Source organism: Cyprinodon variegatus, unplaced genomic scaffold, assembly GCF_000732505.1.
Source record: "Cyprinodon variegatus isolate N-32 unplaced genomic scaffold, C_variegatus-1.0 Scaffold158, whole genome shotgun sequence".
In the NCBI taxonomy this organism is placed as follows: Eukaryota; Metazoa; Chordata; class Actinopteri; order Cyprinodontiformes; family Cyprinodontidae; genus Cyprinodon; species Cyprinodon variegatus.
The window spans coordinates 605456-616859 of record NW_015150611.1 but is presented as its reverse complement, the minus strand read 5'-3'; the positions used below and the strand labels follow the sequence as shown (position 1 = coordinate 616859).

The following is an 11404-nucleotide window of genomic DNA, read 5'->3' as shown; positions in this document are numbered from 1 at the left end:
GTTATGCTGGTGAAGATTCTCAGTCATCCAGGTCATAGTCATTCCAAAAAAAAGTAAACAATCCAGTGGACTTTGCTTCCAAGTTTGAAGGCGTCGCTGCATATTTGCATGTTGTCAAAACAAAAACAAGGTTTTGATGTGCTACTGTATAAAAACTCGAACTCAATGCTATTCCTGACATTTTGAATTGAAAAAGCTTCCTGGATTGGAAGCGAAACATCTTCTAACTTGGAAATAAAGTCCATTGGATTTTTTTTTTTTTTTTTACCTTTTTGGAACAATAATAGTTATGTTTTTCTGAGAGAGAAGTCCAAGTTGGTGGTGTAGCTCTACTGGTGTGTAGCTGTTAATTATGCTAAAGAGGTCAGGATTTTATTAACTTTAGATCCCCAAAGCCTTATGAGCAAATTCAACAAATTTTAAGCCAACTGATTCAAAACTATGGGATCAACCACATGTCAAGGATTCAAAATGGTCGACTTTCTGCTTGTTGTGGAGAATTAGTGCAAGAAAAGGTTTTAGGTCAGTCTTGGAAAATTCTTAAGCAAACCAAATGTCATAGGTTTAAGATTGGGAAAATAACATTTCAGCAGATTGTGTGAAGCTACTTCCTTTATAAACCTTTAGGAAACCCTTAAAATGCTTAAGCTTTTTATCATAACAATCAACACTGGAAGTCTAACAGGCCTTTGCGAGACAGCTGCTTCTCATGCCTGAATATAAGAAGCACCCACATTTTCAAAGCATTGGTATTATCCTTAAAAAGTCAGCAAGCCACAGATGAAGCTCTGACAACAAAACAAAGTGAAATGGCTGATAATTATAACTAGTAAATTATATTGTAGTATTTGTACTTCTAATTAACTGTTTATCTCTGGCTACTTCATATTAGGTCATTAGGTTTACTATTCAACAGCACCTAATTTGTGCAACATAACATTAAAAAAAATGATCCTCGGACAGCAATGTAGACACCAAGTCTTTGACCTGAGGACAGAAAACTGCTGACCTGAGACACAAGCTGCACTTGTCTTCTCCTCTCTTCTCTCTGCTGAAATAGTAAACACTGTCAACTACACTGGCATTGTTTAAAGAAGGGAAGAAAGAAAAATGAACATCACTGTGCGCATATACATATGCATTTATCCCTCACTGCAGCCATTACCTGACTGAATCTTAACTCATAAAACAGTTTTTTTTTTCATCTCTATAAAATCCATGGTCATTCGACCATGCCTCAATTGTATAGCTCATAAAAACAACTACCTAAGAACATTATGCCATTACAGTATTTTCAAAACATAAAATGTACACAGGTATTTTAAATAAAAGTCTCAACAACAGATTAACTCATTTGACTCTAAAGTCTCTAATAGCATCTATTTTTCCTATAATGCATGCAAAACAGCCATTAATTCCATATAAATTAAAATACCGGCATGTTTTGCACATTAGAATGGCTATGTTGAAATATTTTCTAGCATTTACTAGGCTTTCATATGTGTGTATGCTTTGCCTGAATTCAGAAAGATTCAGTACCTTGGCTGCTGTCCTCCTCTGTGCTGCTGAAATCATCTTCATAGTAGGTGTTTGAATCTGTTGAAGCGCTGGCATCACTGCTAACTGAGCCCTTTCTTTGACGCTGGAGAACACAGGCCTGATGAAAGCAAATTAAAAACTTAAATATAACATTCAAATATTTTAACATATATTAGTATATCTACTGTTTTGCATTTTTAAAACAAACCCATAACAAAACGAGATGAAAAGAATTGCAGGGAAACTTTTTTATTTCTTTAATCTAAATACCAAAATTACCAACTGATTACATATAATGAAGATGGCCGCCCTTGTATGTAAAACTATATTGATTTTCTTTTAATCAAAATTATTCATTTCTATTGTCCTACTAATTGAAAATGTGAACCTTTTTGTATGAAGTGGAGAGCAGGGTAAATAGCAGGTTTGTGAGAGGAACAGAGTCGATGAGTCTCTGGACCCTCTGGATTGAAGTGCTCTGTGCCATGATGTTCAGCTCAGCTGGTGGTCCATCACTTGCCCAACCCTGCAGAAAGACAGAGGCGGATTGTAACAAGGGAATGGTGCTCAAGATCCTTTTTTAAATCATTCATCTGCTGTAAAATTTCAGTCTAAGTGCCTAAAAATGACCTCTTAAACAAGGACAACAACAGACATATTTCAGATGTATTATAAACTAAGAGATTTAAGCCTCCTGCTACATGTATGTTTCTTAATATGATGATAAAGACAGTAAGGTGCCTTCCACCTGAACACATTTTGCTTGGTCTTCATAAATCTAAAACATGTGAGGCTGCTGACATTAACAAAATGTTTCAGTTTTTCCAGCTGTTTTAAAGAAGCAAAATTCTCTTTACTTATTACTTATCATTAAATAGATATAAATGACACACGGGATTAAAAAGCAATATGTTTATATAATGAGGAATAAAATCTTTTGATACAATAAAACAGAAAGCATCCATATTAATTACCCGGTGCAGTGCCTCTACTTGCAAATCCTGGAAGAGCGAAGTCAAAAGCTTGATGGCATGATTGGCCAATATAACAGACAATATCCCAAACCCTTGGTGCCTTTGGTAAAAAAAAAAAAAAAGCACAGTAATTATATAAACTAAATTCTGATGGAAAAAAACATTATAAAACAAATCTAAATGCTCATTTTATAAACAAAGTGGTTAAAATTTTACAAACATTTTATTGAAGACAAACTGTTGTACTGTTGCCTTTTTAGGACATAAAAAAACAGATCGATTTAAATGGCGAGGATTAAAACAAAGCTGGAAGGAAATTTGAAATTAATGAAACAAAAACTGTTTTTAAAAGTCATTAACACCCTCAGTAGTCAGATTTATAACTGTTTTTAACCAAGACAAGACAAGTATGCAGGACAAATATCTCCAAAAAGACAGAACACTTTACATCATTAAAGGAAAGAAATGGTAGCCTTCAATTTAATGACTATAAGCACCTTTTCGCATTTTTCCTCTATTTTGGTGATTATGGTATCTAGGATGTTTGAAGGTCTCCTTGCCATCAGCTTTTCTCCACATATTTTCTATCAGACTACAGTAGGGCTCTTGCTGGGTGACTACAGATGTTACTGATGAGATTAATTTCAGTCATAATGGTGGTAAGACTATTACTTGAAACCTTAACCCTTCCAGGGTCATGAATAACTCTGGTCTTGGCTACCCATCTACATATTTCTATAAAAAATAAACTTAAATTTAAAAAAAATCACCCTTTTCCAGGTCCGAGTTTTGGCGATCCTGCGCCATCTTTGGTGCGAGCAGCAATATCCCGGACACGCAGGGCAGCCAAGGGGTCCTTCTCTTTTCCTTTATCTGCCAGTGCGGTTGGGCTCAGGTTCAGAATCAGGTACAGGCTGTTTAAGAGGCACCAAGCTCCAAGCAGTTGAAAGTTCTGATAATGCTGAAGTACACAGAAAAAAGCAAAAAAGTTGCATCATTTCTTGAACGTGCAAAACATTTATCAAAAGCAGGTTTTGCTTCATCTATTCTAGTTTCCTAATCCAACCTTCTACTCACCTCTCCTCCAGCTCTGCGAGAGTTGCTGATAGTTTGTCCAATCATTTCATAGATCTCCAGCTGTTAGAACAAAAACGTTGTCATCTTTTTAACACTCTTTTTTTTTTTTTCTGTTAGTCATATTTTGCTAAAGGAAATCTGATCCATTTAAAAAGCCTGAGTTTTAGTGTTGATGCGTTGCCATAACTGTTATTAAAAATAATTATCAGGATTTTATACTGATGGCACTTACACATTTCTGAACAATTGTGGCCGCGTCATTTTCATAGTCCTCTTCTTTAGTTCCAGTTGAGGCAGAGCGGAGCTGCAATCCGCTGCCTACCTGTAGAATCGCCATGCAGGTGGCAACACTCACACCTACAAAGACAGAGCAAAGACTCGTAGATTTAGCAATGCAACATCGTGCAAACAAAGAGTAAGGGTGATGAGAAGAAAGAAAACACAGACATTGCAAAATAGCGGAGAAAAGACACGGACAGAAAAAGGGAAACAGAAGAAAAAAACAAACAAACAAAAGGCAAATAAAGAAGCACAGAACAAAGATGTAAGGACAAAGAAACACTGCAAAAAATGTTTTAATCTAAATAAGTACATATTTTTTTAAATTGAGCAGGTAAGTGAATCTTTGAGAATGAAGTGCATACTATTTAATTATCTTATTTTAAGGCTAAACATAATCATTCCATTGGCAGATCATCTTATTTACCCACTGAAATTTAGGGTAAATGCACTTATTTTAATTATTTACTTATTTTAAGATCTTTTTTTGCAGTGAAGGCAGCAATACAGGAAGAAAATGTAAGAGATGGAAGAAACAAAGGGTGGATGGACTCAAGAAAGGAAGGAAACAAGAATGAAGGACAAGGAAGTATAAATCACAGAGGAAACAAACAAAGACAAGATAGATAATTAGGTGAAAAAAGGAAGGAAAAACACAAGGAAGGAGATGTGAAAACAAGGAAGGTAAAAAAGAGAGATAAACACAAAATAGGAATGAAAGATGTAATCACAAGAAGAAAGGAAGGTCATCAGGTAGGAAGAGAGAACATGTGGAAGGAAGGGGGAAAAAAAAGACAGTGGAGAAGGACGTTGGGAAGGAAAAAACATGGGAGGAAAAAGGACATAAGGATGGAAAGGACGGAAACATAAAAATGAAAGAAGAATAAAGAGGTTGGTAGAAAAACAAAGACAGAAGGGTGGTTAGACACAGGAAAAGACAAGAAGGAATGATAAAGAAATATTCACTAGAAAGAAAATAAAAATGAAGGAAAGTGGAAGGGACACAACTTCTAGACAACAGAATAGACAAAGTCTGGAAATAGGAATATTTTCCATGCTCTTTATTTTCTTATCCAGACTAGAGAGAATACCAAAATAAAAAGTCAGAATTTTCCAGAATATTTAACAGGTAGTGATCAGTTGCTTATGTCGGTCACATAGAAGAAATGTCTGCACATCATTTACTCTTCTGTCTGAACATGCTGCTTTAGATGATTAAATCCCACTCAGCTATTCAGAGTTATCTGTTGTCTATTGATTACATTAATTAGAGAATGAATCAGATGGTCATGTGCTTTCTTTTCTCCAAACACATCCAGCACTTACCAGCATAAAGACAGCTAAGGGCCAGGACAGTCATATCTAGGAGCCTTCCTGGTGTCAGGGGTTCCAGTACAGGAAGGGAAAGTGTATCCAGAGCCATGGTGACATCAATCACCAGCGAGTGAAATCTAAATACAAATTTAGTACACAATAAACTGTTTCCTTATTCCCCCTCAAAGGAGTTAATACAGATATGGAAAAAAAACTCAAACCATTCAAAACAACAAACTTCAATTCACTGGAATAACATAGATTTAATCTATAAAAAAGGAACATACCCATTGCGGACTGCAGTAGCATCAGCCACTGTGGCTGGCATGATGAAGAAAGAATTGGCCGACACAGCATCTTGGAACCGGTTGATGTAACGTAGAAAGTACGGCAGGTTTAGACATACTCGCAGTAACTTTTCAGACCCACCTGGAGCAAACGAAAAAAAAAAAAGTCTTCTTCATATTTGTCTTTCCCCAAAACACCAGGGCCCAAACATTGTTACACCCCACTAGTCAAAACTTATAATACTGTGATGTATCTGATTAAGATCTACTGACCAAGTTCCTGTAAGTTTGACACATTCTGAGAGACAAAGGCATTCTTCATTTTGGCCTGAAGAGCTTGATCAGTGGTTTGGTCATCCGAGTCACTCTCGGCCTACAAATTTTGAAGATTCATGAAGTTAGCATAAGCAATTTTACATAAAACTGTGACAAAATAAATCAAATGGGTTTAAACTTCGACATAACCTAAAAAGAAAGAGATGTATATAAAACAAATTGGACCTAAACAAGTTGGTTTATGTCAACCATTATCAAGTGATCTTCCTGACCTGCATGTGCGCCGACGATGGTGAAGCCAGAATGGTTGTCAGATCTGGGTTAAAAACTGAAGTCAGCTGGTTAAAGAAGTTCATCTGTACTTCTTTTTGACGAAGCTCTGGGCTCACAACACTGGGTAACTCCTTCTGATCTTCCACTAAAAAAAAAAAAAAAAAATTTAGAACAGACATTTTTGTAAGTCCCATAAATCTTCAATATATATTTTTTCTCCAGTACCATCTTCCAAAGAATGGATAAATGCATGAAAAATAAAGACAAAAACTATTTGGATGTGTCAGAAACCTCCCCAAACCTTTTTTTGTGTTTATTTATGACTTTTCATATAACAAATAAAACATTTTGTTTCTAGATACTTACCATCAGAGAGGGTCTTGATAGTTTGAGGCAACTTGGCAGACTTCATCATAGCAGTAAATGTAATGATCTCTGTGCGATCCAGTCTGCTGCAGCCAGTGCAAAGTCCTTTTATTAGAAGGATCAGATGTTTCTGTGGGAGGGTAAAGACATCGTAATACAATTTAAGGGCTAAGAGCAAACAAAAATTAACCATGTGCATGGAAATATTAAGGTTTATTTAGATGATAAATTGATTAACGGTTATACTGAAAAAAAATGAAAGAGACCATCTTTTAAGGCACATGCACACAAAAACCTAGTGTGACAATGGTACAGGATATTTTTTTGTAATCTCACCTGTGACACAGCACATGCTTCATCTGGATTTTCCAATCGCAGCAATGAAAATTCAATCAGTACTTTGCATGCTGCAGCCACAGACAGTAGCTGATTTCTTGGTACTAGAAAAAAAAAAAGTAAGAATAAATGTTAGGATTGTGAAAGAGCATTTTTTTAAAAGTGCTTTAACCTTATTAAAGGAGATCAAATATACATACTCTGACCACAAACTGTGGTGATGTAATGAGCAGAAAGGGCCACAAATGAGGAGTAGAAAGGCTCATATTGTTTGTCATGGTGAAGAATGTCCGATTCACTGCAGAGGGAAAGTAGAACAATAAATTTACAACAATATGTTAATTTGCTATTTTTACAGCAATTTGCATAGATTAAGCAATTATTTACAGCCTCAAGTATACCTCTGTTTTAAGTAAGAAACAAGGATGAGAGTCAAGTATTCACTAAGAAGGATAACAGTCCTCTGCGGGGACATTTCTTGAGAAGTAAACTATGATCTTTGCATGTTAACTAAATAGGAACTAAAGTATAAAAAAAAAAAATGCAAAAAATATATTTCTTTTTTTTCCTCAATTGTTCATATTTTATTTGCAGCCAATGAGTGGAATACGTGTGACATGTTTTAACAGTCAATAATAAATTATCACTTAGGCATAACATGAAGGAAAACTATTTAAAAATATAGGTGAATGCGTCAGGGGAAATAGGCCCAAAGTTACATTATATAATTAAAAAGTGTCAACATATATCTGCCTTGGTCACACAGCTAAATGTGTCCCAAATAATAAACAGATTTCCGCATCATGTCAATGAAAGGCAAGTTACGCTTTGTTTTCAAAGCAGAAATTAGGTAGTTATATTAACTTTAATGAGGATAAGATTCGTTTCTACTGCGGTAATAAATCACGGTAATATGCAAACTGAGTACAGTAATACTACGATAAAGTATTTTGTGCTGTCCGAATGGTCGCACATATTGTCTTCATACACTATCACTGTCAGACGTCTTTGTAAATAGTTAACATTTCCTTTAAAAAAGGAATCTATCTCAATTTCTGTAAAACAAAAGTAACCAAGACGTTTTTTATGATACAGTGTTGTTTTTGGTGGGGGTTTTTTTTTTGTTTTTTTTTATGAGTGCCAAGGACCATTTAATTGGTAACCTTTGACCTCCTGTTTCTAAAGTGTATAAATATGACAGTAATTCTCTGAGACACTTCATATTGGGAAAAACATAATGTCCCATTTAAGTTATGAGGATGTGGGCTGACCTCAATGTGTCTGGAATTTGATAGAATTTTTTTTTAAATAGCTAAATGAGGAGGGTCAAATCAGCTGGAATTTGTGACATACAAGACTAGATAAGGCTGTTCTCTAATGTAAATCTTCCACTGAATTTCCTGGGTCTGGCTTTACTCTGCTCAGCCTGATATTCGAGAATTTTCATTCATGTTTTCTAGCTCTGCTCCAGAGCAGGACTGAACAAGGTAACTACTGGTCATGGGTGTGATCAGCTGTGGCGCAGGCAGCGACATGGGGAGAGATGAAAAAAAAAAGGTTTATAAAAGTAAGGAGGAGAGAGAGAGAACCAGCAGATTTTACTTCACACCACAGTACAATAAAAAGCTAAAAAATAAAAAATTAAAGGGTGACTTCAAAATAATAGGGACTGGAATGGTCAGAGCAGGTTGAACAGAAAGCCATTGATCTCAAAAAACACTGAGGCCAGGTCACACTGCTCTACACATGACTCTGCAAGACCAATGCAATTTGTTTTTTGTTTTTTTCTTTGTCACACTGCCTGCAGTATAGATAGATCCTGATCTGCGCAGAATTGTGCTGCTTTTTTTCTTCTGTCCATGTGCCTGTCATATTGAAACAATGTCCCACATTTCACTGAGTAAGATGATGAAAAGTAATATATATATATATATATATATATATATATATTTAATGTTTTCATAAATGCAAAGAAAACAAGAACTGCAGCTACTGTCAATCAAAATTCAAAGCACTGCCCTACTTCATGAACAACCCGCACAACAAGCTCTTAAAACTAAAAAGATAAATTATATTTATATGTACAAAATATAATAGAAACTATGTCGCTATTTTACTCCTACGTTTTCTGTTCTCCTGAGCTCCTAACATCGATAAAATACACCGTTTATTGATTATGTTCAAGTCTGCTGCACTTGCTCTATACGCTTAGAATCTTTCCCAATGGAAGAATCTGGCTGGTTTACCTTGCAAATCAGGTTTAATATACATTTTTTCTCTTCCTGCCTGGCTCATGACATTGCAGCCAAATTGCTGGAAAAGTCTAACCAGAATAGACCAATGGTCTACCTCGGTCGGTGCTACACAAGCACAGTTGCAGTGAACTGTGTGGCAAAACCGGCTCAATGCATTTTCAGTGAGTGCCAAGACTTCATGTGCTCCAATTTTACAGCTGACATTTAATTGTGTCTGGTGTGTTCAGGCCATTAGGTTACTTAAAGGTAAACGGTAAAGAAAAAGGGCAGGTCATATTTCTAAATCACACACACAAGGGGTGCACTGTATTTAATTCTCTAAAACAGCTGTTCGCAAACACAATCAGCTGTTTAGACATAGATTTCCCCAAAAACACATAAAATCAAACCAAAATGTAATAGCCCATGCAGTAGTCTTTACAGAGTGTTGGAGTTATGTATTATTTATTTTTTTATCCATTTGAATTGTGTTAATTCCTAAATGTATAGTTTTGTATTATTTAAATAGTTTATTTGCAGGTTAATCATTTTTTATTCTATTTATATTTGTTTTATTATTTCTAAGGTATGACAGGAAGTGATGTGGATCAGTCCACTTCCTATAAGTGTAGGGGTCTGGGAAAGAATCAGCAGGCATTTTGGGTTTGGGGCCTATGGTTTTTACCAGCGCAAGAAAGGTAGGACAAAGGAAAAGTTTTTACTCTTTAATTGTTGGCAAATTAGAAAATAAACCATCCAGAACCATCATCAAGACTGGACATTGAAACTTCTTTTTGCCTGCGTATAGAAACTTGAGCCCAGTGCCTTATTAGTGGCTTAATTGGAACTTTAATTGGATGTTTGGCTTGGCAAACAATCACCACTACACAGAGAAAAGAAAGTGGCCCTAAAATAACATCCAGTCAATTTTTTTCGATATAAAACAGACCAGTTCTGTATTGAATGGACCTGAATGGAACTGGGCAGGGTCAGTACCAATGGAAAAATAACATGGCCTAAATGCTAAAGAACTGCAATTTGTTTAATTCAATTCAAAAATACTTTATTAAACCAAAAGAAAAAAACAATGTAAAAAAAATCAAATTCATAAACATTATTTAAAATGAGTTCTACTCTTAATTTCCCTTCCAAATCTTGTAATGTTTTTGGTCGATTCCTCACAGACTTTTAAAATATAATAAAATCATGTGATGGTGTCAATATTGGTAAATATTGAGATGAAGATATCAGTTGCAAAATATCTTTCCTTCATTTCTCATCATTAGTGTCCGGTGTGAGCATCTGCGGGCTCAGACAGCACAACAGATCAACTACTCAAAAGAAATAGTAAAAAAAAAAAAAAGAGAGAGAGAGAGTTTGAATTAGAAACAAACAAGCCTCACAGCAGAAGTCATGCATTTATTGGCGATTCTGTTCTGAGGAAAACGAAACTCTTCACTCTGAAGGTGCATCGGTGTAGCTTAAATCGTGTCAGGTGGCAGCCTGTCAAGCAACAGCTGTACTCTCTTGACAACCATTTATTAGATTTCTTTCTTGGCAATGAATCCCCATAGTATTGCTTTTACAAAACAAGTTTGAAGCAAATCACCTGACCAACAAAACTAGTTGAGTAAAGCTGTCCCCGCCTACTTAATCATAACAGTACAGACCAAATTCTCAACCTAAACTTTGACAACAGTTGCGAAACCTATGTTTGACCATATCTTACCAGTTCGGTCCAGCAACCAAATCATGGTTAGCTGGGTTTAAGCAGCTGACACAGTCCAATATTACCCTGTTAGCGGCGTTTCTATATTACGAGTGCAGAGGTGAAGGCCCTCTGCTAGCTAGCTAATGATGAAGCATATTTTTAAAATGCTTCACTACGTTAAACACAAACGCTCACCAAACAATAATGCTATATTCAAGAAACGTTTACATCGTTTATACGTTAGCGTCTTTATTTGTCTATAATGCGCCCGTCGGTGCCAGCTAAGAGCATTTTGAACAAGTTAAGAGAGGCTAGCATGTTGGCTTAGACACCAACTCGTTACCAGTGCAAGTTAAGCTGAGGCTATGTCCGGGGAGAACAGGGGCGGTTTGGTGGTAAAATACGACAAGAAACACAATGACATAGAGCCGGTTACCTGTTGATTATAGAGCCAACAAGCTGAGGTAGCTCCTTTGTCTCAAAAGCGGTGTATGAAGCTGATAAAAGCGGTCGCACTGCCGCTGTCCATTCGTGCTCCCCTTCTCCTCCGCTCGACGCCATCTTGAAATCCCATAGAAGAACCTAACTGCCGAGAAAGGCTGTCAAGGTAAATTACAGGGGGCGCTCAGCACTTCAAATGTACATGAAACCTTCATTATGTCATTCTCTTTCTGAGATTTTACAATAATCACTATTTATAATATAGGTAGTTATTCCCCACGAATATATATATATATA

General features: G+C 36.0%; 1 protein-coding gene across 8 annotated transcripts in view; it reads right to left on the bottom strand.

Moving 5' to 3' along the window:
• ubr4 (ubiquitin protein ligase E3 component n-recognin 4) overlaps positions 1-11233 on the bottom strand; it is a 62575-nt gene extending 51342 nt beyond the window's left edge. For 4 of the 8 annotated variants that reach the window (XM_015377760.1, XM_015377767.1, XM_015377762.1 and 1 more), the window contains exons 1-15: positions 11103-11233; positions 6922-7019; positions 6722-6825; positions 6386-6515; positions 6019-6164; positions 5744-5843; positions 5471-5612; positions 5196-5320; positions 3823-3947; positions 3591-3650; positions 3284-3474; positions 2514-2613; positions 1928-2065; positions 1540-1657; positions 1010-1051 (exon numbers count right to left, since the gene is read on the bottom strand). In XM_015377760.1, coding sequence (XP_015233246.1) covers positions 1010-1051; positions 1540-1657; positions 1928-2065; positions 2514-2613; positions 3284-3474; positions 3591-3650; positions 3823-3947; positions 5196-5320; positions 5471-5612; positions 5744-5843; positions 6019-6164; positions 6386-6515; positions 6722-6825; positions 6922-7019; positions 11103-11227 — 1744 coding nt within the window. In that variant the 5' untranslated portion in view covers positions 11228-11233. The remainder of the gene's footprint in view (positions 1-1009; positions 1052-1539; positions 1658-1927; positions 2066-2513; positions 2614-3283; positions 3475-3590; positions 3651-3822; positions 3948-5195; positions 5321-5470; positions 5613-5743; positions 5844-6018; positions 6165-6385; positions 6516-6721; positions 6826-6921; positions 7020-11102) is intronic. The other 4 variants (XM_015377763.1, XM_015377768.1, XM_015377761.1 and 1 more) reach the window with 3 other exon arrangements.
• Between the last annotated feature and the right edge of the window lie 171 nt (positions 11234-11404).